The sequence below is a fragment of the Oculina patagonica genome, chromosome 6 (assembly GCF_052425735.1).
Source record: "Oculina patagonica isolate OP01 chromosome 6, crgOcupat, whole genome shotgun sequence".
Classification (NCBI taxonomy): domain Eukaryota; kingdom Metazoa; phylum Cnidaria; class Anthozoa; order Scleractinia; family Oculinidae; genus Oculina; species Oculina patagonica.
The window spans coordinates 9,715,417-9,742,691 of NC_135763.1; the positions used below are offsets into that span (position 1 = coordinate 9,715,417).

Sequence of the window (27,275 nt, forward strand, 5' to 3'; positions counted from 1 at the left end):
GATTAAACGAACGTTGAGAAAAAATTTGCTGATTTTTTTTTTTTTTTTTTTTTTACAAAATATGCAGGAATTGCTTTGATTTTGCCTGCAATCAACAGGGAAAACCCTACAAGCTTTCGAGAAAAAAAAACTAAAGAAAAAAAACGTTTCGTGGAAACATGAATTCTCAGAAAACAAGCGTGACAGCATTTCCTAGAAAAAAAAAACATGTAAAACTTGATGGGTTGAGAGCATCTGTGTATTCTTGAGAACCTGATATTTGGAAACTATGGGGACCCAAATGAACAAGTTACAATTTTAAGGAGTCAGTGAGCCAGAATTGGCAACAACTCGGAAACTAAACAATTCAATGAATTTAGCGAATAGTTACATTGGCCCACATATCGCTGACATTTTCTGATGTAGAGATCAAACAAAGTATTGTACACAAAACCAGGTCCTTATGCTTCAGTGGGGTCTGCGGTGAAAAGAAGAATGACGTCACCTCCCTGACACGTACCTAAGGATGATGCAATCAGTTTCATTCGCTCCGTGCTCAGAACAGGATATCCTTTCTACATCTCTGGTGATCCAAAACGTGAGCAGCATAAATCATATCACTTCCGACCGCAATTACTCTGCATTTAAGAACAAATACCCCAGCACATTATGGGAATTTTTCGTCTGTATAAAACTATTCGGATTTCACGCGCCAATGTACAATTTGCCCGAGATGTTTCACGCCGAAACGCCACGGGGGCTTCTGATAAATGAAATGAAAATAGTTTCTACGAGTTATTTCACGTGTAAAAACAACTGCGGGTGATTTAAAAGTATAAGGTAAAGCTTAAAGTCTGCAACTTGCAGTGTTCCGGTGTCTGTAGCTAAGCAACTAGGAAAAGGCCCCGCTGGATGGTATGCAGGTCCATTAAGGCTGGTTCTCATATGATCGCCCCGATCGTCTCTGTCGCTTCAAAAAGTTTGCTTGCTCCAATCGCCTCAGACTTTGCAAACGACAGAAGCGACAGAGACGATCATATGAGAACCAGCCTTTACAGGGTTAACCCCCACACGTCGAGGGGGAGGGACTGGAGTGAGGCACTATGAGAGTAATGATGTGTCTTGCCTAAGCTAAGAACACGACGCAATAAAGTCAGTCAGGGCTCCAGTGCGCTTTCTTAATTTACCTATCAGGGTTCATACTCTTTTGAGCATTTGAAATTCCGTCTTTCCATGACCTTTCCCATGACTTTTCAATGTTTTCCATGACCTAAATTTGACCCTTTTTCTTGATTTCGGGTACGTTTTTAGCCTTTTCTTTACAAATAATAAACTGGCCAATTTATTTTAATTCCATGACTTTCCACGATCCACACCTAAATTCCATGACTTTCCAGGCCTGGAAAATTAAATTCTAAAATTCCATGACGTTCCAGGTTTTCCATGACCTGCACGAACCCTGCCTATTATTAATTAGCCTTGAACGTCGGGGCCCTGGCCGAAGTCTTGTGCACGCACACGGCCTGGAGAGGACAGCTTGAATATAGCAGAGCAGGGACTAGGGTTGGGGCAGATGAACTAACTATCGAAAAAAGCTGCATCATAAATCCCTTATTGACTAAAAGCCTTTTTTGGTCGAGATGGCTGAATATTGCTTTTTTACGTTTTTATGAGCCTTGACTGCGTCTCGGTCCAAAAAAAAAACGCGAAAAGAAAAATTTGGCCAATATTGAACACTGGTATCTTGACAAGATGTTTATTCTCTACATAAAAAGGATGATAAGACCGTTTATCGTGACTAATTTATAAATGAAGTAGAAAAAGCTTATTGGAGCCTCCACGTGGCTATGTAGCTGACAGCACAAGGGAAGTTAAAACATTATGTTAAAAACTCCACACAGGCAAGGCAAGCACTTTTTCACATCGTGCTCTAACGTTTTCTATACGCATCGTTCAACTTCCCGCGCGCTTCCTTTAACCATGTGGAGGGGATGTGCACGTTTTCTGCTGGTTATAAGGAGTTTAATAGTATGGTAACGGATGTACTGAGTGGGGGCCATCGAATGACAGCTTATCTAAAAGCGCATGCTAATTTAAAAACTTAAAATAATCGAAATAACCTATACACTAGGCCAGAAACAAAGTCCACACAAGGGATTGCTTTTCAAGAAATTCCCGCTTCTTCTTTCCGCAGAATTGAAAGTACGTTTCTATTGTAAATGTTGTGTGTTAATGAATGTAGGTAAGTTAGGTAATTTCAGAAGTTATGTCTTCTGTCTGGCAAGCCGTATATTCGGCGATGTTCGGAGAAAATCGCGCACTCTTCGGAACCAACACGAAGACAGGATAATAAACCGCTAATGACCGAGGAGATAGATGGCGGAGTTTCTACGATGAGTCCTTCTTGTTCAGTTTTAATTCTTCTACGAAGCACAAGAGCTTTATAGCAGGTCCAAGTTTAAGGCCCATGTAGGACATTATCATTTCCCGCGTTAAAAGTAGCAGGGCTTTGCCGTCTATTTCCTGTAGAGAGAAGAGAATGGAGTTAGTGGCTTAGGGTGTTGATGGTCGGAGCTGGATCAGATAGCTTGTCAGATAGTAACGTGATTTACATGAACCGTATTCTAAATAATGACTAAATCTAACTAAAACGATCCTCAAAAGTGATTTTTTTTTTCAGCTGTTGAACGTAATTAATTTACGTGTTTGCTTTGGTTTTAAATTTCACGAACTCTGCAATTCGTTTAATGACACTCATGCAACGTCTGATGTCCAATCAGAGGCAGCAGTTACACCAAAACCAATCGTGACTTGGTTTACGCGCGCTTTTCCGAGCTGGAGTCGGTTGCATAGTTTCCCGCGCTTGGTACCAGTTGCATGGTTTCCCGCGCTTGGTACCGGTACCGATTGCATTTTTGGTGTATTCTGATTGGTTCACTAGGTTGTCGCGTTTGTTGTGATTAGCTAGATGGCCAGATGTGTTTTTGATTTTGGTTTTGTTTTTGTCATTAGAAAAACCATTTTAATGTTTAAGACAAAAAGATTTCGCACACATACCACTAGGAGCTATCTTTAGCCGACTGCTGCAGCCTGCCTTTCATTGCAGGTTTGCAGCGAAATACTAAGACAATATACATCTTAAGGTAAATCTTTTGTCAACGTAATTACTCTAAAAGCAACCCACGAACGCTAAAATTAAAAACAAAGGCAACCCTTTCACCCATACTACTGAAAAACACCAAATTTCTCTTCAACATACCAATTACAAAATCACATTCCCACGTACTGAAAAATGAAAGGAGTGATCAACAAGAGAAAATAAATGACATGAACGTAAATTCTCCAAGCTAGTACTTTAAGAAATGTCTGAGGATGGTTGGATAAGGGCTATTTACTCACGTGTTTTCTAAACATTTCCGCGTGTTCAGCTAGTTCGGATTTCTCTATGAATTTGACCACTTCAGTCACGGACCATGTTTTTGGAGGCGAGGTTGAACACACTTGAGGCGACTGACTCACATCTGTACAAAGAGTTTAAAGTTTGTTAACACGTGGAACAGTTTTATTTTCAATAAACATGGTAAAACAACAATATACTAAGCGAGTTAAAAAAAAAAAACAGGCAAAGAAATTTATAGAATAGAAGGTGGCGAGGAAGCACTGTTAGTGCAAAGAGGTATGAAAAGAGACAATGGTTAAGTCGCACTCGGGCAAAGTTGCCCACACGACGGGAGCTTGTCCTGTTTTTTCGTTACATGAAGTGACTAGGAGATTTGCTACTCCCCCTCCTCTCCCTGGATGGTAATGCTAGTCAATCACAGACTAAACACACCCCCAGCATTTTCTCAAGCTGCTCTTACAGTTTGCCGATATTGATCTTATACTCCTGGGTGGAGAGAGGGACTGAAACTATCAAGTGTCTTGCCCAAGAACACAACACAATGCCCTAGTCAGGGTTCGGAAGTCTAGCGCGATAACCAGTAGGCCATCGCGCCTCCCACTCCATAACCTGACGGAACTCTTCGAAATACCGGTATATTTACTAAATAAAGGGCGCACAGTACCTCTTTTATTTCAGTCAACAGAGAAAGGGAACCTGGCAGAGTGATTTTTCAATGATTTGCATTTCCTGCTCAGTAATTTATCAAAATGACTGTACATCATTTGTTACAGCCAATCAGCGCAAAGATATTGTTTCCTCAGCCAATCATGCAGGGACAAACCTCAAATCAATCCCGATTTGCCTTGCGCGTCTTTTCCCGCGCTTCCTGCACCGGTTGCACGCGCGTGCCTGCAAGTTTTCACTGGTTTATAAACTATTCCTTACTTAAGTGTCAGTACCAAAACGGACAAGCTGCACTAGGGGGACTGCTTAATCAGGTCAAGAGTTTGAATTACCACCCCTTTCTTACCATCATCGTCGATTGTTATTCTCGGGTGCTTGGCTACATCTTGTTGTTTTTCATATGTTTTGTACGGACCTCTCTTCAGCGAGCCCGCGGTACTTTTCTTTGCAGTTGTCGAGGATGTTTCTGGTAGCACAGTATTACGTCTGGACGCTATAAATGAATCAATCGATAAAATTATAATTAAATCAATGAACATACTGGGTAGTTTCTTAACATATGAGTCGTCCCATGGTCCCTCATACCCAAAACTTGGGTTAAGGACACGGTTTAACTTTTAGGCTTCATATTTCTGATACCTTTTGCAAAGTTTTTATCGAGAGTAATTATAAAATCCATTCCAGAATATTTCGTCCCAAGATAATGTTTTATGGTGACGTGCCTGGCTGCGAATGTTATGGGCTACGCAAGGAACAGGTTACTAGCTTGTGCTATTGAGTTTCAGTTTTTTTTTTTCAGTAGCGTGATGCCGGAAAACAGAAAATCAAGAGCAGGAACAACACCCGGGGGGTACTTGGGTAAATTTTTGTTGGGTATGTGCCGCTGGCCTCTCAGAACCCCTACCCCATTATAGTCATATTCTATGGCCAATTATAGACCCCATCTTAGTCACTTTTGGGTAAATTTAATTTTTACGACCCCAACTTAGTCACTTTCAGGGAGCCGTTTGTCAAATATTGAACAACAGCAATAAATACGGTAACATTTTTTCGGCGAATATTTCCGTTCAGAAATCACAACTTGCCAGATTTTCGTACTCTCAAAATCCCGGAAAAGTGTGACCCCATTCTAGTCATCCTATAAAAAATGCTTGAAATGGCGACCCCATTATAGTCAGTCCAGTCGTGAAAATGCGACCCCATCCAGCGGCACATCCCCATTAGCCCATTTATAGGAAGTGCCCCCCCCCCCCCGGGGAACAATATCACTTTAACTTACTGGATGCTTATTTACTGGATAGAAGGTCTAAATATTTCGAACAGAGGCCTAAATATTTCAGTCTATAGGTGTATGTTTCGCTGAACGATCCTCTTTCGATAGCAAATGAGCAAGTCAAAAAAATTACAGAAGCCGACAAGTTAACTCCTATTCATAACTAAGTGGATTGAGGCTTTTCTGCCTTTTTCTGGGTCAGCACCCGTCAACTTTGCTGGATCGGCAAGTTCACGATAACCCCGGGTTCGCTGTATGTAGAACATGTTCAATAAGTGCACATGTGCGCTCAGTTAACGTTAATCCTTTAAATCTTACCACTTTTGCCGCACTTGTGACACGGTCCCGTGATACGCTCTCCACAGAACAGATTCTCACAACACTGAATATTGTCAGAAAACTTCTCCAGCACGCGCCAGAACACAGACACGCGATCGATGCACTGTAAGTGGCAGGACAGTGTTTTCTTGCCGGTCTTCGCCATGATCCTCGTTTTCCCGTTGCCCGGCTTCAGAAAACCGAACACGACTTCGGGATCCACGGCCGCGTTCACCACAGACTGGATACAGTCTCTAGCCACGTTCAAGACGGTGCCGCGAAAACAGCTCGGCAGACTCGCCACCTTAGCCGAGCTCAAGTGAGGCCCTGCCTCGCATGCGTGGTTAATAAAAACTTGTACGGTGTAATTGGTTCCGGAATCTTCGGTATCTGTCCCGGATGAGGACGGCGAGTCAGTTGAGCGAGTCGATGACGGTGTTGTTACTATTAGGGTGGGTGTGGGGATAGAGACGGTTACCGCTTGTACAGGCTGTGTAGGCGAGGCGAGCGAAGTCTTCCTTTTGTCTTGTTTTTCGGGCTTTTCCGGTTTCTTGGGTTTGTCCGGTTTGACAGGTTTTTCAGGTTTGTCAGGTTTTTCTTTTCCTTTGGCACTAAGAAAACAAACAGTCATTGTAAGAAAACTTGAATACACAACTGAGTATTCTGGTTATTTCACCGAAAGATTTGAACTTACAATATGTCCTGGGTACGTTTGTTCAAAGCAACAGTAGGGAAATTCATGATTAGCATAAATAAGTTTGATTTCAGTTTTGTGAGGTTTTGTGTTCACGTTTTCTGTCCTCTAGTTTCAACGACTTATCACCAGTTCGACAAAACATTAGCAATATAATGAAAAACACTTTTATACAAGGGAAATAAAAACTTCTATCAACGTTCAGTACATTTTTTAGTCCTGGATAAGTGTTAATAGGCTTTCAAACAAACAGGCCCTGTTTCCAATGTGAGGCTTCTTGGCTCAAACCCTTGACTAAGCCTCGCTCGTAGCCAAAGGCTCTCTAGATTGTTCACAGCCCTCAATTTTTTTTGTATTTTTCTTCGATCGTTGAACGCGCGACTATCTCTAGTTACTTACTGCATCACCTTATGTAAATAGAGCGGGTTTTCACTTGCTTTGGTTTTGCATTACTACGATCGGTGATTGGTTTAAAAATCTCGCGCCACTTTCTCAGCCAATCAGAACTAAAACCAAAACCAATCGTGACTCGCTCGCGCACGTTTACCCGCGCTTCGTACCAGCTACATGTATTTGCTTCGTGTTTTGATTGGTTCACTGGATTGTCTGTGTCCTTTGTGATTGGCCAGAGTAATTACTTTGGTTTTGGTTTTACTACACTCAATTGAAAACTGCTCTACGTGGGCACGATTTAGTTTAAAAGTCCGGGCGTAAACTGCCAACGTACAACATTACTTACCTCAACATTTTTAACGCCTTTCTCGTATTACCTTGAAAGCCAAAAAGAAACAAAAGAATAAAAAAAAATCAGTTGCTCGTTCAAAATATCAGGTACCCGGGGCAGTAGTGTAATAGTTCTCGTAAGCTTCTAATTCTACTATAGGGCCGGGTTGTTCAAAGCACGATTAAGCTATTCCAGGATTAGCGTGAATTTTGATTTCAGTTTTTTAACTTTTCAGTGAGGTTTTCTCCAGATATGACATGACTTATCTCAAACTCCACAATACATTAGCGATAAAAAAACTTTAACACAAGAGAGAAACTGAACCCTCGATCAACTTTTATTCCTTTGTTCGTGTTAATCGGCTTTCGAACGACCCGGCCCAGTCCTCTAGTGCAGCACCTGCTATATAGTTTTTGGGGTGAAGATGAAGTGTTCTACATGACACGAGCATGGGACAAAGAAAAATTCTGAGTCCCCGACGGGAATCGAACCCATGGCCTCCCAGATACCGGTTGGGCGCTCTAACCAACTGAGCTACGAGAGACTCGTTGTGAGCTGGGCCATTTTACTAGGTTGATAAGTGACACGCGTCCTGCATACTGCTAGGATCAGCAATGTCGAATTCATCAAGTTTGTAGTAAATAATAAAAATGAAGTAAATAATAAAGTTTTTGGGGTTTGGGGCATTGAGCTGTTGTTCTCTGTGTGACCTTACGAGAACTGCTAATCGATCCACCAAGGGCAACGTTTTTAACTGACAACAACACGGTCCCTTTCAGGGCTCGAAAACAAGTGCCCTCCGGTCGTCCGGGACAAGTTGATTTTCCTGCCAGGCAAGTAACTGGTAGGCAAGGCAAGTCGTCTGCCGACTACATCGTAAAAAAAGTAAACTAAGGCAAGCATGGAACTTCTCAGGGCAAGCAAAATTTGACAGCTGCTTCATAGGCGGCGGAGCGGGGGGGGCAGGGGACTCAGCCCCCACGTTTTGGTGCCGAGAAAAAAGTGAGCGCAGCGTAAAATTGTTATGTCAACATATTCCGTCTCGTGAGTGAGTTCATACATCTTCGAAACTTCCTTAGAAGTCTTCGACAAATTTCATTTATCTTCGGAAAAGTCGTAAAATGAATGAAAACGTTCGTATGGCCTTCGTACAACAATCGGAGAATCTTCGTAAATCTTCGGTCTAGAAACTGTTCACAAAACAAAAACGTTGCTAGAACAAAACGCTCCGCCGCCCGTGTGCTTGTCCGGAGGGCAAGCTGAAATTCAAGCTTTTTTCGAGGCCTTACCTGGGGGTTGTAAAGGATGTCCGCTGTAATAACACCACCCAACAGGGAATATATCTCTAGAGTCGTATCTGCACCAGTAATCTGAACCAAGGTAACCGTCAAAGTCAACTCGGATTTTGTCGCCATCTTTATCCGCCACAGTGGCTACACAAATAAGAAGCGGGTTTTTAGGATCCAAGGCTTCTAACTTCATGCCGACCTCAAACATGTTTTCCTTCGGCGCTGCCGGCTCCTGAGAAAAAATGAACGTCAAATTTGATGCTTTGGCAAAACACATCGGGTTGATACAAGTAATAAAAAAATTCCTGTGAATTAATGATTCAATTTAAATGTATTTACATTCAGCGGAACTAAACTGTAAGTGGCAGTGACAGAGAATGTAAATGTTTTCTTATTGGTACGAACGCACGTGAGCCGTTATGGCGTTGTCTCTATTGTTATAACGTATATATAAAGGGCTGATGGTTGTAATGTATTCATTTCAGCTCTCGAACTTTTCAACTTTTCTTTCAAAATGCCGTCCGAAACTGATGCAACGGATTTAGCTCGATCCATCGCCGACCTGAAGGACGAGTTTCGCTCTGGTCTATTTTCTTTGACCCGTTCTTTGTATTCTCAGCAGCTCATAGTTCGAGCTGCACACCCATTTCGTCTGTTTGATAGTCGTGAATATAAATAAGAACTTACCCTTTTAAACAGCCGTACAGGGGCGAGTAAAGGGGAGAGTTCAGAATTTGCAAGAGTCTTCGCCAGAAAGGTGGAGTATTTTCCAGGATCGAGCTTAAAACCTGGAAGGTAAAAAGATATGTATTGAAAAAGTGAACATGGTCAAACATTAAGGTTTTACCTACAGTTAGAATCACCTGCAACAGTATCACACGAGAGTACAGCTCAATAGCTTTCAACTATGCCGTAAGGGGCACCCAACAGACCGTTTCGGTGAATATCTCTTCGGAAGACCTATAATCACCTACCATTTTCGGATTAAAGTGTGATAAAAAAAACTGGAGATTTCTTTAGCTCAAGCTTTCGTGACACGGGGAAAGTTATGCCTGTTGCTTTCGGAGAGAGTGATATGTCATTTAGGGTACCAAAAAACGCCAGCAACGATTTTCGAGAAGGCAACAGCGGCTCGTAAATTCGGGTAATACCGGTAATACTTCGTTCCATAAACGTTTCTGAAGTTTGAAAGTCTAGCTAGCGTATCCGAAAAGATACACTTTTCTTAGCATTTAAAACTAAGGATTTAAATTGCACAAAAAGGACACTTAAAACGTAAAAACGGTATTCCGACACGGCGACACCAAAAGTAGAGTTTTCACGTTGGGTGCCCCTGTCAACTGAATTGTCGCACACTAGGGTTTCTCTATGAGGTAATAGTTAGAACCACCGTATACAGCATAATAAACAGTGCCACCTTAAGTTCTGATCAGTAGTTCCCACCTTGTATCACATACTTAAGTTTAATCCACAGAATCAAAAGTGAGAACCGCATACATCAAAACTATAACAAAATTTTCATATCTAATTGGTTATTGGCAGGCCCATCATTCCTGTGTAATTGCAGTGAATGTCATTTATGTGCGTTATCATAGGACAGTTGCATTTAAATGGGTTCGTTTTCTTATGAATCTCGGTCAAAAACAAACTCAACTGTTATGTTGTTTTTTTTTTTTCCATCAAAAGGTGTAATTCTGGTAATTTTCTTTTCCTCAAATTTTGTTATAGTTATAACCAGAAGCATGTTATAACTAAATGGTAACAGGACTTGTCGTCCGATTTTGTCAGGTTGAGTTAGACTCCTTTAGACCTATGAGGGTTTTATGGTGTGGTTTTTTGCTTAAACGTTTCTAGCTGTGTGAGTGAAAGGATTAAGTCTTGTCATCACTTGCTCATCACAATACATCATACCTACAGGGGGTTGCAATCGTCCACCATTCCCCTCACACCACCCCACAGGGTGGATTTCTTTGGAGTCCACCAGATGCCAGACGTCGTTAGCACTGTCAGTGCCATCAAACCGACACCTTATCCTCGGTCCAAGTATTCCGACCACTGTCGCCACACACATGGTGTCCACTATCCTTGGATCAGCTACCTCTAACTTCATGTTGGTTTGAAAGCCATTGTACGGCGGTGTTAACGACTGTGTCAACAAGATTTTAAATGCAGATGTGTCATTACAACAAGACATCATTGAAGTTGGGATCAGGAGGAAAATGGCGGTAAAAAAAAAAAATTATGGGCTGAATGGGGGCGCCTTCCCTTGCTATTATCCCCATCCTATTAACCTTTCTGATAGATAACACCAGACACAAGTTTTGCTAGGAAAAAAACTGACAACCCAAGAGGGAAGAGAGAGAAAAACAAGCCAATCATTGTGGGCGAAGTTATAAGAAAACTGAAAAAAAAAAAAAAAAATTCAGGCAGTTTTTACCAAACCCTCATAGTACTCATGGGAGGTGCAGTGGCCTAATGGTGACCATGCTGGACTCTTGATCGAGCGGTCTGGGTTTGAGCCCTGGCCGGGGTCACTGTGTTGTGTCCTTAGACAAGACCCAGGTGTATAAATGGGTACCAGCAAATTTAATGCTTAAAGTACCCCTACAGTGGACGTTTAGTGCTACAGAAACCAGGGCAAGCTCTTGCTGATGGGCCACTAGGCCTAAACAAGACTTAACCTGCCTCTTACAAACAAGTATTTACCGAAAGTATTAGTATCAACTAATTATCAGATCAAAAAACGTCATTAGCATGGTGTAACAAGTGAGGGTTATTCTTTCTTTTTTTCTGTTCTTGACTCCAGTACATTTAATCTCTGTCACTAACCTGTCTGAAGCAAGTCCAGGGAGCTGCTACTGAATTAGTCTTTATCAGGTAATCATCCCAAGAAAAAAGACCTCGAGGACCTGAAAAAAAGACAAGTAACACAACAAGTTAGTCATGTGACAACCAAGAGAAAGAAAATGGAGATCCTCATCTTGTATTGCCCTTGATTAAAAACAATTCTTCTACATTAAGTTGCTTCATAACTGCACAATAAAGAATACTTTCATTCTTTAATAGCCTATAGTTCACATTTCAGAGTTTTGTTTTTGTGAGAAACAAACCTATAGGTTTCTTGTTTTTCATCTACAAGTAACAATTCTGAAGTAATGACCAGGATAAAAAAGTAGGATACCAATCAGCCAATTATTTTTACTGATTACCATATACCTGTTCATTTGGTAAAATCCTCTATTAGATTATGATCTATATTCTCATCACCTGCCTGCTTGGCAATGTATGGATACAGTAGGGAGAAATTTAATGTTGATCACTCATCTTCATGTTACCTTGCATTGGTGGGATCTTTGGGGGTGTGACTGCATCATCCTTGGCTGAAAAAGTACACGTTATAATCATGTAACAATCACATTATAATATGTTGTGGTTCAATTTTACCTTTGGTACAATCTATTATTATCGTTTATTTTGTATTCATTATCACACATTAATTACAATACACCAGTCAGAACAAAAGAAAATACTAATTTGTACCAAGGGTAAAATTGAACCACAGCATGTATATAAATCATGTCATTTTATGATGGTGGTTTGGATACCTGATCTTAAGCGCTGTTGTTCACTCACACTTTGCCCCTGTACTTGCATGCTCATAAGCTAGAAAATAAAAGGCCTAGCTTGCCACAGAACCTCCTGTAGCTCAGTGGCAAGAGCATTTGAACTGTGGTGGAAGATCATGGGTTCGATTCCCTTTGGGGACTCCTACATTCTTTTATCCCATGCTCATATTAACAGAAAATAGATCTTTCTCATCTCTTCTTGGTGTTACTATTTGGAGACAGGGCTGCAAATAACAGTCGACTGTCGGTCATCGGACATTGGCCGACCAAAATTTGCTTATGTCCGACAAAATCTCAAGTGTGGTTGGACATGATGTCCGGACAATTTTTGGATCGTAAATCATTTTATAGCAACGATCAATAAAAATCTGTCTGACCACAATTTTGTTCTATCCGACCAAGATGGTGTCTTAGTAGGACATACGTCCTTTCAAGTAAAAAAAAATTATTTGCAGCCCTGTGTGATGAAATACCATCTCTCATGTTGAATATGATGTGGCTTAATACAATCGGTACAATCTGGTAGTTTCCTTTGTTTTATGTTATTATAATATTACTGGTACCATACACCAGAACCAAAGAAAATACTAAATTGCAGCAAGGGTAAAAGATATATTTTGTAAAGGGGCAGATAAACAAATATCTGTTCTTTTCACTGTCAAGATCAAATATCGTTTTACAAAACTGTAGCCATATGTATTGTTTTACTGTTCAGCTCATTAATAATTATAATAGCTTGGCTATTTAAATTTGTTAAAAAAAGGTACTGAGAAGATAAAAAACATATCCAATGATAGCAAAAGTGAGGCCCTGCCAGGGGGGGGGGTTCCCATGTCGCTTGTCTAAATTTAAAAATGCACCCTGTCACTGTTTTATCAAACTTCGCGTCGCTGTCGGTAGTAAAATTGAAGGAAAATTACTTGTCCTTGTCAAAATTTAAGTTTTTCCAAAAGGGTTGTTGTTTGTTGCTATTTTATTTTATGTGCTTTGGCAATTTTTTTGGCCATGTCGCTTGTCGGAATTTACCCTGGCACGGCCTCAAAAGTGAATGATAGCTACCTTTGCCTGATGCCGTACTTCCCCTGGTCGATGAACGTGTCATTGGAGCAGATGGTGTGGGCTTCTTTGAAACTAAGAGACAAAATTTTAAAAATAAAAACTTTTTCTGTCTTGTTCATCTCAACAAGGGGGGTATATATTAGGACAGAGAATTTCACACAAACAAAACTTGCACATTAACAAGAAATGATGTATTGCCCATATCATGTTCAAACTCAAGACCATATTATATCGATATATGCTGCTTATTAACCACGTTAGGTCAGACCAGTGAGGTGTGTGTAAAGTGTGAAGACTTCTTGTGTTGTTTTCTCAAATATATTTTAATTTGATAGAAGCACCGGTTAGTACATAAATGGAATTGGCTTGCACTGTGGCTCGCTGGCTCACAGATTTGTAAAACTCAAAAATTAAGTTCTTTCTCATCGGTTTTTACTGTATTTTTACTCACCAGAACCGCTTGATGGTGGTAATGGGCGAGAATGAAGCACCTTTTGTGTATCATTGACATGAACTTGGTTTTCCTTGATGTTTTTCACAGCCTGCTCAAAGCACAAGGCAGAGCAAAGCCCGTTGCAAGAGATTTCTTTTTCGCCATCACTGGAAGAGAAGCTCTGAAGTACTTTGGACTTCTTGCACCATTTGCACAGGCCTACCTTCTGCACAGGGGTCCTACTGGGCGGAGAAGTGTAGGTTACACAAACACCTGGCACAGATTGGCCTATTTGCAAACAAAAAAGATCTTTGTTAGATTTAAGTCTGTTGTAGTCCAATGGATCAGTGCAGCTGAGGTTAAAATGAGTTTTAAGATGGATAGATGTTTATTAATACACCTTCGCAACCCAAGGTTGAACTATGTTATATTTACAAATTTATAAAATCGATAAAAACTTATACGATAAAATGTAAAATATTTAAAAAACTATATAAGAGCGATAAAAATCCAAACTTAAATACATTTGAGACCATAAAACTATGTCTAAATCTGTTAGCCCTAAAAGCAGGATTAAACTGGTGTGACTTTAAGAGGTTATAACTATTTAAATTCCATGGGGGCAGTAAATTCCTCAGCCTACTATCATTGTTCTCTAAAATGCTGTTTAACAGTTTGTCCACCAGGGCCTGCCTTCGACCTGACAGAGTGACTAGACTTGCCTCATCAAGCGCTTCTTCATACGAAAAGTACGGGAAAATGATGCGCATCGCCCTCTTTTGCACTGCTCCCAGCTCATGTAGCTCAATGTAACCAACAACAAGTGTGTAGTCAGCTGTTTTAGTGGTCAGCAGTTCCTATCTCTTGCCAGGTTCAGGATTCTAAATTCCTGGACGCTATCAATCTCGTTCCCGGAGCGGGCGGGAAACTCAACGGTTCTGGGATAATCCAAAAACTGGAACCAGGAAATCCTGGTTTCGGTTTGATTGCGTGCATGCGCCGGAGATTGTGGTGAAATGAACAAGTTTTCAACAGCCAATCAGGTGCAGTTGCCTTTGTGGCAGCTTTCAGATTATCCCAGAGCTCCCGATCCCTGGCGCAGACCAGAAGGATCGTGGCCTCTGGGGACAAGTTTGGGACATTATGGTATGGTGTTCGGTGCTTGCATTATGGCAGTACATCAGTGATGTTCAGTTAAGTTAAGGCCTAACTTACCATCATCTTTCTCTTCTCCTTGAACTTCATTTGTTGTTGTTTCAACCTGTAAGAAATGATCAGTAAGATGTTATAAACACTCTGAAATAAGGGCACACATCACTCATTCAATCAGGCCTGTAGTGCAATCCTAAGCTGCACGAAATTCTAGAGAGAAAAAAAACCATTTAAGTAAGTGTAATTAGTTGGACAATAGATTTGGCATTGTCAGAAAGTTTTGAAGTACGCAGCTTTAAAATTGAAGGGGTTTGCTCTTGAGTAGAGAAGCTGGCGGCTTGAAACACAACTTAGGTGGTGATTTTCACTGGTTGTTGGCTTTAATTATTGAGAATCATGTAGATTATCAGAATGAGTGGCACATTAATCATAATTCACAGTTCAGCATTGTTTTTATTCAAATAACCAAACCCTGAGTCCCAGAAGGTACCAACTTATTTCTCAAAAAGATGTATGTGGAAAAAAAAATTTTTCACAGGACTGGTTTGAAATTCTTTTTTATTCAATATGTTCTACATAATGTCCAGACAATGTTAAAGTTTTTACATCCCTTTTTGGATTAAAAAGTTTTGTAATAAATCTCTTATTAACTTGCTTGGGGCTGAACTGGATATTGGTGTACCAGAATATCCGCCTCCTGTCTTTTTTATTTTCTGTAGGGACCTTGATGTACTCAATCCATACTATCAAGAGCCAGGGGTAATATTCTCCTTGCACAGCCCTCCTGATTGGTTTACAAGATTTATAACCCACCAACTAATTTTTGCACACGCTCATAAAACACATAACGTGGTACAAAATCGGACAATGGGTATCAGACAATTAAGTACCCCATCCAATTTTGATATCTGTCGCCTGATTTTACAGAGAAGCACAAAACATACGAACAAAGGCACCTTTTCAGGTTAGACAAACTTTTTAATCAAATAACAGTGCTAAAAAATAACATAAACCAATCAACTTGCATTTATTTCAACTGCAGTTACACCATGACTATCACTGTAGGTTTATTGTTATTTACCGGCGATAAATCTCATTGTAGTAATTAATTGGAGGGTTATTAAATAAATAAATCCCTTTCTGGCTTGCTGGTATATTGGAGTATAATGCACGTGGCTGAAAGATTGATGGTCCTCAAAATTTTACAGTTGCTCTCGATGCTTCGATTCTCGGCCAACTGTTCATTTTTCAGACGATCTTTCAGCCTCAGGCATTATCCTCCAATATCCAAGCCACCCGAATGGGTTTATTTACTAAATATTTAGTGCTATAGTATCACTAAGTAAAATTTGATTATCATAGTTATTTGTCAAATTATTATAATTAGTATATTGACTGTCCATGCAGGGCTCGAGACTAAGGCTAGTAGAAATGCTGTTTTGGCTAGCAGATTTTGGGCCTACACTAGCCAAAATGGCTAGTGGAAATTTCAGGCATTTTTGTGAAAAGAAACTACAAATTATAAACGACTCTGAGAGAACAGAACTAACAAGTACAAGCTTAGGGGTCTGGAAAAGCGAACAAAAGATAACTTTTTCAGTGACGAAAGTGACAAGTGAAAGAAAACGGTTTCTGCTAACTATAAGCTAGCCTGGGAAATCGAGCATAATGTAACGTTAATCAGTGATTGGGTAAGGTTGCATGAATAACGAGGATGAGAGGTCGAGTACGTAAACGATTCAAAAAAAGCTTTCCTGTACAATCGTAAGATGCGGTTCCAATGGATATTCGAGATTATTCTGCGGTGGGTAGGAACAAAAAAAGCGAAGAAAATCCAACTTTGTCCGAATTCTCATTGGCTTTTGTTTCAGGTGGTTTGGTAAAAAAATGAAAACCATGCTTGAAAGTTCTGGCTAGTAGAAAATTGGCTTTGGCTAGTGAAATCATAGCTGTCACTAGCCACTAGGCTAGTTAGCAAAAAAGTTAGTCTCGAGCCCTGCCATGACACACATTTTTTTACATTTTCAGTCTTTATTTGTTTCTGTTAAAAGGCCAGTAAAAAGAGGTTCACCTTGTCATATAGGAATTTACAAGCCTTTCATTAAGTTTCAAAATCATGTGTCATTCAAGAAATTGAAATATTTATTTCCCTCCCCACATAGGTTTTTGGTTTGAGTTCCCCAACCTTTTGGAAATTTAAGTTTAGCTTTATAATTATTTTACTTTTCTTTACAATCGCCCCTTCATCTATTTTTGAAGACCAGACCATCCTTGGTTGGTTAATGGCTATTTAATGGAACCTCACAATACTAAAATGTGTGGTTTCAGAAAATATTCACACCCTCCCCGTGGAAGATGATTAGAAATTCCACGGGGGAAGGGGGACAAGAAGACTAAAATTTTTAAAGAAAGGTACCTAAACTGGAATTTCCAGATGGAAGGAGGTGTTCTGGCGAACGCCCTCTGTTGGGAGGGAGTATGGATATTACCTGGAACAACACAATGTGCTATGACATTCTGAATGTTCTAACTTTATTTTGTCCTCTAGCAGCCCAACATATTTACATAGAAACTGGCCTACATAACTTTCTAAGTTTCTTCAGTCTTCCCAAACCAGCAACTAGTTTTGACTGAAACTAAGCCACTCCTAAAACCACTTTTTACATGTTACCAACAAACATATAACTCTCAAGTGCTTTGTTAAGCCTTGGCAACTGATACAGAAGCCTGGAGCTCAGTGTAAACATGAACTGGTGGCCTAATAATCTGCAGCTCTACTAAAATAACAAGTAGAATCCAACAACAAGCATGAAATCATTGAAAGGAGAATGTGCGGTGATTAAAGTAGGAGTTAAGGTACCGATATCACTATTTAAAGTGATTATGCCACACTAACCTTTATAATTATCAAATGGCCCTGAAATGCAAAATTCTTGTTCGAAACAGCATTATACATAAAAAGAAAAAAGCTTCAAAGCCATTGAAACTGAACAGCTGAGACAGCATGATTTTTGTCTAAGCAGCAGAAATCAAGGATAGATCTTACAAATTATTTTACTTGACAACACACTAGGTGACATTTTCTTGTTACATATACATGTTGTACTAGGATATGTTGAGTGTCAGTTTTAATTAAAAAAATACATGTAGAGCAAATATCATTACAGTTAAACATGACGTCTCAAAATATCTTATACCTATTGAAACTTTTTAGGTTGCAAACAAGATATAATTATCATCTATTTTTCATCTTAAAGGAGCAAGGTCATGATATTTTAAGTCATTTTTTTTCTGTTTACTTAAAATTAAAGGAAACCTCAAATAACAGTTTTCTAATGTATTGATAATGTAGAAAAACAATTAAGAAGTTATAAAAAACACGGAATTAACCAAGGATGGTTTCAACTGAAGAAGATTAACATGGATGATGGATGACAAACAAGATGCGTTGTCTGTGACATAGCTACTACAAGTCCTGGTCAAATGGTCCCAACATTTTGATCTGACATCATTAAATACTGTTGGGTGGAAATTCAAACTTTCACAATTAACATGTTCAAAACTTTAAACAACTGTGTGTGTGAAACAGTCCAACTAGTCTTGCCATGGCGACATCACAGCAAATTAAGCCCAATGATACTGCAAAATGATGAATCAAAATGTTGGTATCATTTCAGCAACTTTTTAACCCTTTCACAAAGAAAGATACCAGTTATTTCTAACCAGTGCTTGCAAACATACATCTACATCAAGAGATTAAAGTTTTTATGAGTCAAATAATTATGTCAATGAGTCAATAATATGAGTCTATTTTAAATTACAGTTTTTGAAAGCTGATGGAGAACTGAGATCGTCAATGGCCTATGTTCCACCCAGGGGCTAAGGGCTTAAGTGAGTGAGTGTGGTTAATTTGAAAATAGTGCTTTTCTTACTAACAAATAAAAGCTAGCTGCAAGCAAACCAGTGTGAAACTAACCGCAAGCAAACTGGAATGAAACTAACTGTAAGAAAACCAGAGTGGAACTAATTCAAAGCAAACCAGAGTAGAACAAACTCCAAGCAAATTGGAGTGTCACTAACTGCAACCAAATTGGAGTGGAACTAACTGCAAAAAGAGTGGAGTGCTTCTAAGCTTACTTGTATACAGGGTAACTGTAGTTCAATACATAATAACCCATTTTGTGTAAAAATCACCTTGTCTCATTAACCCAGGAATCATTGACTCATTTGACTTACAAGACTGGAGATCACCTCCATTATGTAGTCCTGATAGACTTTTATAATATACATGTAAGTTATAACTTACCGTATGTTAATGTCTTGGACTTTTTCTAGTATAACTTAAAATATATATGAATGCTTGTCAATCAATGTATCCATTCACAGCTAACTTTGTATTTTTCTGCTTTCTTGTCCCAAAGCAAGTTATTTTAACAAAACGCTAAATACTTTAATATAAAGAACACCCATTTCACATTCTAATGACATCTCATCTGTGAAAAGGCCCTTTTACAGTGTAAGTACAGTAAAATTCTGGTTATAAGCCCTGGGCTTATTCAACTTTTTAAGGGGTTTTGGGTGGGCTCGTAAACGGAGGGGCTTATATCAGGGGGGGGGGGGGGATTATAAGGAAAATAAAAACAACATTTCGAAACGAGCCACGTGTTGGCAGTATTGATCGAAATACATTTTTAAGTAATAAAGTCATAATAAAGCAGCATTTAGCCCTGTTCCGTACTGTCATCAAATAGAGGAGGGCCTATATCCTGGGGGGGGGGGGGGGGGGGAGCTAAAAACTTGATGTAACAGTATTCTTTTGTTTCCAGGTAGATGGGCCTATAACCAGGGGGGCTTATAAGTGGGGGGGGGGGACTCATAACCAGAATTTTACGGTATGCTAATTGCTATACATATGTTTCTCTAAACCTTTTTGATCCCGCCAGCTATTGATGTAAACCCAGTAATCTCTTTCCTCCTCTACAGTGTTATTCTCATCAAATCTGCCTTTGACTTTCAGCATTTTCCTGTTGCAAGCATCGCAGATTAATAGCTGAACAATCGGACCTGGAACAACTGAAAAAAGAGATGGAAACTTGGACCTGTTCAAGGTCTTAACCTCTTGCTGTGCATCCTCTGGGATATATTTCTCACACACAAAACAAATTGAACAATCACTGTTTTTCGAGGCAGGGGAGGATACAGGTAACTTGCCACTGAAATCTTGCCCAGTCCATATCTTAATATGTGCAGCATAATCCCTGTTATCTTCGGAGATACCGGCACTCACAAACCTATCGCGCTGGCGTGTCAGTCTTTCACAACAGGTAAAACAAACCCTTGTGGTGCCAACACTCTCGGGTAGACTACTAAACAGCGTAGGAAATTTACTCCTTCTGAGCTTTCCCTGCCGGTCATTTTTATGCACTTGCTTTGAACACACAAAACAATCAAACAAAACGTCTGCTTCCCCTTCACATTCTTTCATGTCACTTGTTGTGGCTGTTGGCAATGGCACCAAACCAGCAGAAGAACTAACAACAACATTACTACTTTCCAAGTTGGTATCAGAGGCATTGGCTGAACTGTTTGTTATAAGAAGCTGCGCAGTTAATGATGCACCCTCCAGGTGATTGCCGTCATCAGGTTCCACAATATGAGACACTGAAGTAGCCTCCTTAGGAACCGAAGTTGTGGATGTAATTTGCTTGGATGCCTTCAAACTGTGGTGGCATTTTTGACAGACTGCGGCCTGATACAGCCATTCAGGATGGCTCCCAAACAAATGAGGATGCTGGACACGAAAAACAACTTCTGGTTTCTGAACAAAGTACTCGGAACACATGATACAATTCCAGAATTTAAAGGTCATGTTTGTCTTGCCAAAGCCGTTGACCACTGGTAGACTGGCCACTACGCAATACACACCTTTGATGTTTGGAGGCTCGGCAAGGAAATGTGGGGCCTGGGGAGAGGAGAACAGAGGTTTCAGTGATTGGCTGCAGCTGTAATTGATTTTGTTTAAAATTGCAACAGGGGAGGGGTGGGTTCACAATGAAATAATACAAAATGACGCAGTTTAGCTAGCAATGAAATTTATCAAATGCCATGAACATTTTTGAACTGCAAAAAAATTCAATCTTATGCGCAATACAAACAGTGTTTTTGTTTTAAGTTTGCTTTACAGTGATAAGTTCCAGGAAATCATGCAAATTTGGAGTTGTATTTTGGCAAAATTAAGTACAGCTGTAACCAACGACAATGTCAACTTTCAAAATGCCATGATCACATATACAAGTGCTTGTGCTATCACGGCAGAGCAAAACAAACCATACATGGCAAAGCCAAAGGCAGTAATGTACAAGTAAGCTACACAGGGTACAGCCATTTTGAAGGCTGTTGTTGAATTCTTGGCACAAATCTCAGGGTTTTGTGAAGTGTCAGATCATCCCGATTAAAGCTCGCTTAAGAAATAAAATGGAAAATAATAATAAGCAGTGTGAAAAAATGTATGTTTGGATCATAATGAACAGATAACTGATTTTTTAAAACTGAGAAAATCTCATATAAATGTATTTTTTTTTGTATACATGTATATGTTTGCGGTACTACCCAAACCTTATCCTTTTTAATTTTCTGAAGCATTTTTTAGTTCTTTTCAGTAGAACACTTGATTATGTTTCCATTTTAAATCTGAAGCAAGATATTTTAATGAGTGCTCATTAACATCTAATTTCACAATTGCCAAGGTTTGTTTTTCTCCTTTGAAAGGGACAATGTTCTACAATACGAAACCTCTGCTCTCAGGACCCCAGTGGACAAGTAGGGTATGTAGAAGTGATGGCCTGTGATATTTAGCTTGGGAAGCATTTTAAAACAGCAAAGAAGGTTAGAGCAACTGAACATTGCAGCAAATGACACACAGCTCTCCGTAAATTGCCCTAAATGTCTTGTTGACTTATCAAGTCATATAAATGGCACTACATAATGGACCAACACCGCATACCATATTTCTAGTACCATTAGCATTTTTAATCACAAATTATTAGGCTGAAGAATTTACTGCTTGCAATATTGTTAGCAAAGAGATGTTAGGCCATTCCTTCTACATTCTGTGTAGGTGGACCGTGTAGCTCACTCCTACACCATACATGGTTTGTCACGCAGTACATTGATCTTACACATATCAATGTGATCCTAGCAGTTATAAACAATAAAGGTGCTGACACAAAGGGACATGTTGCTGAGACATGTCACTGGGACAAAATCACATGTACAAACACCAGAAAATGTAGGAGGGAAAGGTTGCATCAATACGTCTCCTACACAAGGGGGCATGTCACTGCAACATCGAATTAAAAAGCTTATACCCAGGAATGCAGATTGAAGCTGGGTGCCTAGTAAAATATCTGCCTGTTGGATGGATTTTACCACCTACAGATGGTTTTGAAGCCCCAAAGAATTTTTCACCAGTTTCAAATGTTAGCAGCATCCCTGTTATCCCACACCCACAGACAAGTAAATGCAGATAGTGCTTGCCACTTATCTTGCCTCGCTGATTTACTTCCATGCAGTTGTTACGCCCTATTTCTAATCCATTCTATATGATGGTACATTGTACAAATACAATATACAGTAGAACCCCGGTAACTCGAACTCGGAAACTCGAACAACCCCGCTAACTCGAACTAACTTCCATTTCCCTGGACCCACTTTACTCATTTACTCGGTAACCGAAACCCCGCTAACTCGAACTGGTTTCGTTTCCCTTCAGAGTTCGAGTTACCAGGGTTCTACTGTAAATGTAAAACTGCAGTAAGATAATGACCACCCCCATTTGATGGCTAGGTAAATGTATTTTGCATAAAAGAGCAGAAAATTGCCAGTTTATGTTCACATTGCTGATGTAATCATTCAGCAAATTTGGGAGAACTTTGGAAGAAGTAGACTTATGTGAATGTTTGAGTTGTGTTTGCAGCAGGATATTATTATAAGCATGCATTTACGTTTTCCAAACTAATGCTACTGTTTAACAAAAACTTACCAAAGCAGTCCCTGGCTTAACACTTTCACTTGCACCACTTGGAGCAATGGGAACACTCGATAAGGGCTGTGCTGCTGTTGCTACTGGAACGACCTGAGGAATAGCCAAGTAATGGAAGTAAATAATTGTTGAATCTAACACCCAGTGCACAGTTTTTGGTTAGTTAGTTCCCCATAGGAATTTTGCACATTAGTCATTATTTGCATTTTTATTCAGTATATATATAATTTTTCAACATCAGTCATATTAAGTCTTTCTAGCGAGTGCAATATTATACTAAAAAATTCGACATATACTCTTTTAACGCATGCTCAAAAAATTATATATTCAGACGTTTCAGGCAGTAGCCCTTCTTCAGTGTAATGTAAAACTGCTGATGTTTAAAAGAGAGTCGCGCCATACGAACAACTCACGCGCCGAAAGTTCAACACATGCGCGCGTTTCAAAATGCAACAGTCGATTAGATTATAGAAATTGCTGTACAAATGAAATGTATGGCTGATGTGTGTTGATATGCATACGCAGGTTCAGTCAAATATTTCTGAGATTAATGTTCTGTCCGTACTCAGTGCTGATGGTGAGTATTTCGAGCTCGAAAATCAGTTCGCATTTCGGTCTGCTAAATTTCCAAGTGTGTGTTACCTCCAACGCTGCACTGTTTGAGGCCATTCGAAAACCGTTTCTAGTGCGTGCGTTCACAGGTAGATGAATGACGGTATATATGAAAATAAAAACATTTTTAATGTTTACTTACCCCATTATTTACAATTGGCACAGGTATCACACTTGGATTGCTGCCATTTTCTCCATCTTTCAACAATAAAAACACACAGGCACTGAGACTATATTTTGAGTGCAAATGGCAGATTATAAAGCTTGCTAACCTAACAAGACAAATGTTTGCCTATTTTAATCTCTCACAATAGCTGCAGCAAAATCCCATACACAAAAACTTTCATACAGATACTGACAACAAGAACTGTGTAGTTTCTTTGGTTTGTTGTTACTCGCAGGCTTACATTCGTAACTCAGTGACAGCTACTTTATTATAGGAAATTAACGCTTCATGAAATTAACGCGAATTTCAAAAATTCGCGTTAATTTAAGTTGCGTTAATTTTTGTTAACGTTAATTTCCGCGCCGTTAATTAAGTGGAGCGCTAATTTCCATGACCTTAATTTCCATTATTTTGGAACCAATTTCTCGATACAGTCCAGACGTCTTGACACTTATGAAAAGACATTATTTCATCAGGGTGGAAATCTGCGGGATCACTAAAACTGTGAAAAACGCTCAAGGCGCTCAGTTTCCTTTGTGTTAAGGTAAACTTGTTCCTGTTGTCTCAACAAGTCTTTTTTTTCCTTTGTGTTTGTTGCGTTAATTTTCTTCATTTTTAAATGTTACCCCCTCTTTCGCGTTAATTTCCTTTATTGGGAAGTAATTTTTCCTTCAATTCGCGTTAATTTAAGTCGCGTTAATTTCAAATACCTTAATTAACACAAGCGTTAATTTCCTATAATAAGGTAATTAGAGACACTGCAAATCGCTGCATTGTTTTGTCATCATCAATACAGGTACCATTTTTTGGTTTGAATCTCAGAAATTCCTTTTGCGGAGTAAGGAGATCAGCGTGGCACAAAGAGAGGCAGAAGTGTTCTAGCAAAGCCCAGGTGCCACAGGCAACTTAATTTTTGTCTTTGGGCAACTTGTACCAACTACCATGAAAGCTTTAAGAGTTGGGCACCCAAGATTTCTTACATAAGAGCCTTTGGGCACCCAGCAATTATTCTGAGGGGGAAGCTTTGAGAAGTCTTTTTTCACAGTCTAAAAACAAACCCCTTCAAATTGCTCTGCTTTCCATGTTTATCACACTGGTTTTGACTACAGTATAGATACACAATACATAATTGCACCACTAACATCTACCTGTAATTGGTACCACAACTGGGGCTTCTCCAGCATTGAGGTTGACAGCAACAGGCGCGTCTTTGTCTGTCTCCATTGGTTTATCAAGTGCGTCAGTGTTCTGTTGGTTGTTTTCATCATCTTCTTCTGGAAGCAGTTTGATCTGCAGTTCTTCCACAGCTTCTCTTGTGATTGCTTCCTCATAGCCAAACATTCCCAATAACTCATTCATGGTGCTTTTTGCATAATCCTGGAACATTATATTCTGAAATTAGTACTGGACCGCAAGGAAATGACGGCTCACAGACGTCTTAAATCACTTCCTTGTACAGTGGAAACCTCTCAAGCTGAGCACCAACACCTGTAGTACTGGAGTTTTTTATTTTAAAACATGCTGTCATACTGTGTTGGCAGTTTTGATTGAACGTTATTTCTAAAATTTCCCATTTGAAACATTAAACAATGTTAATCCTAAAATCCCTTATTACCGATTTGAACACCACTAACCTTTTAAAAATACTAACAAAATTAAAGACTTAAATATAGTGAAATTAACGCATCACTTTTTACTCAGAAGTACCCATGATTCTTTGCAACAACTATAAAGAAGAAATATGGCGGTCTTTGCACGCGCTGCGTGCCTACAAAAATGGCACAACTTCATTTGTCAAACAAAATTTAGTTCACAATGCCTCGAATCTGCAAGCTTAAATGCCTTAGAAAATACAATTTTGTAACTTCAAAATGTGCCTCTGACGTTTTGTTAAGAGTTTTATGCATATATACAGTACTAGGTTCCACTGAGCTTCATGTGCAGTTTGCTAATCGATGCATCACACATGGCACACGCAAACAAAACAATCCGATTTATCGCTGAAAACAACGAAGATCAAATACTTCGAGACTCAATTTAAGGCCATTGTTTTCTGTACGTGTGCAAAACTGTTGCTTTTTATTATTAAACTTTCCATGGTAAGTTTATTCTTAATAAACTTCTGGAGTCATTACGAGTGCTCCATAAAACGGACTCAACCGCGATCGATACACAACTTCACGTTTAGCTATAAACTAATCATAATTCGCTCACCTTCATTTCATCGTTAAAGTTTTCGCCATTCGGCTTTCCAGATGCGTTTTCTGCTTCGCTTGTCGCCGACATGGTGCAGTTTGCTGAATAACTCGAAATCCAATATGGCCGCCGAACGAAAGGTCTTCACAATAACAGGATTCTGTCTCCAAAATAGGACTTAAGGACACTGCTTATCGCAAAATCGACATCAATATGAATACTCCCGCTTTTATCTATCGCTAGCGGTCATCAAAATTCTGCGCCACTCCAAGCATTGATCGGCGTCCATTTCGATGTCGCTTGTGTACGATGCACAAAAACAAAATGGCGTTCCTTTTGGCGGGAAATGTCTTCGGAAAATTGCGATTTTGAACCGGTTGTTACTTTTAAACGGCGCAAAACGCGATTCCCTTAAAATAAATAAACATAGAAATGGAAAGAAGGCGAGCTTTTGACGTAAAATACGTGTTTAAATGAATAAAAGCTAATGAAGCACGCTCCTCGACGCGGAGATACCAGAATCTCCTTACCTTCTGGTCTTGTCAAAGTTACTTTGTAGGGTAGGGTAGGGTACTGAAAAGATTAACTGTAAGGTCAGTCTTGCATATGTTTCCATATTAGAAATAAAGTTATTTCCTGTTTGAACAATTTATTTCCTTGATAGACGAAATATTTTCTTAATTTAGAATTGTTTTATCAAAGTAAAATGATAGCGAGGTGTATCGAGTACGCACCCCTCCCTTGTTGATATATCTTTGTGTACCAACAGGCTCCAAGATGGCGGCAAACGGCGAAGATAAGATAAGCGAGAGATAATAATTTTGATTAAGAATTTTGACGCCTTTAAAAGGGAGTAATTTTTTATCGATTTCTCCGAGACAAAGAAAATTGCGCGAAATAAATAATAAAGTGCTATAAAAAGCTGGATAAAAGCTTGCTGCGTCGTAAAATGAGATGTTTCTCGCGAGCCCCGGGCGGTGAACGAACAATCAACAACAACTGCTTGTGTAAATACCACTATTTTATTTTTCTTTATTCAAACACTCGTTTCAGCTGTCGGTTGCAAACCACAGCTACATGTTCAGTTTGCCAGTGTTTTTCATAATCACTTATCAAAAGCGTTGTGAATGAGTCAGGGTGATTGTGCCGGGGATTGTGCATCCGGGAACAAACCGACTCGTATCCCGCTCGCATCTTGCATTGCACGACTTGTCAGAAGCGAAGGGTCGGTCGGTCACGCGGGGTGACAATCGGACCGGTGCGTTTTTTGACGTTTTTGTCCGTTTACCCAAATTTTTTTGGAAATATTGGTCGGAAGTCAAGTGTGTCGTTTCATTTTACAACGGTTTGTCCGACTGGTAGGGATTTGTTGTGAAGTCTGTAAACAAAAATTAAGAGCACATGTTATAAAACATTTGTCTTTTTAACTCGGAAAAGAGTTGTAGTGGGCGAAGTGAATTCACTCCATCACTCCTTCACTCGTTTCCTGTTATACATATGCACGCAATGCGTGCAAGTGTTTTAGCCTCTAGAGAATTAGACCTTTTCTCTGATACCTACATTTCTTGTTAAATTACATAAAATTAACATGCTTAGTCACCAACCGAAATATTGTATTCATGTCAGTTTTCTTGAAATAACATTATG

General features: G+C 39.6%; 1 protein-coding gene across 1 annotated transcript; it reads right to left on the bottom strand.

The window, feature by feature from the left end:
* Positions 1-1,719: 1,719 nt before the first annotated feature.
* On the bottom strand, positions 1,720-26,159 carry LOC144659000 (polycomb protein SCMH1-like). The gene is made up of 17 exons (XM_078519524.1): positions 25,647-26,159; positions 24,581-24,809; positions 23,409-23,464; positions 22,655-22,747; positions 14,677-14,722; positions 13,480-13,749; positions 13,029-13,100; positions 11,679-11,723; positions 11,173-11,252; positions 10,255-10,489; positions 9,031-9,131; positions 8,344-8,575; positions 7,070-7,100; positions 5,637-6,247; positions 4,392-4,538; positions 3,379-3,500; positions 1,720-2,502 (listed from the first exon to the last, which is right to left on the bottom strand). Exons 1-17 carry the CDS (start codon positions 25,716-25,718, stop codon positions 2,368-2,370), a joined length of 2,577 nt encoding a protein of 858 aa, XP_078375650.1. The 5' UTR covers positions 25,719-26,159; the 3' UTR covers positions 1,720-2,367.
* Between the last annotated feature and the right edge of the window lie 1,116 nt (positions 26,160-27,275).

Bases quoted from the DNA above. Each gene is read 5' to 3' on its own strand.
- LOC144659000 (XM_078519524.1), bottom strand. From the start codon at position 25,718: ATGTCGGCGACAAGCGAAGCAGAAAACGCATCTGGAAAGCCGAATGGC. The intron at 23,465-24,580 runs GTAGATGTTAGT...TATTGTTGAAAG, and splicing joins AGTTGTGGTACCAATTACAG to ATGGAGAAAATGGCAGCAAT. The intron at 4,539-5,636 runs GTAAGATTTAAA...ATTCATTTATAG, and splicing joins TCACAAGTGCGGCAAAAGTG to CGTCCAGACGTAATACTGTG.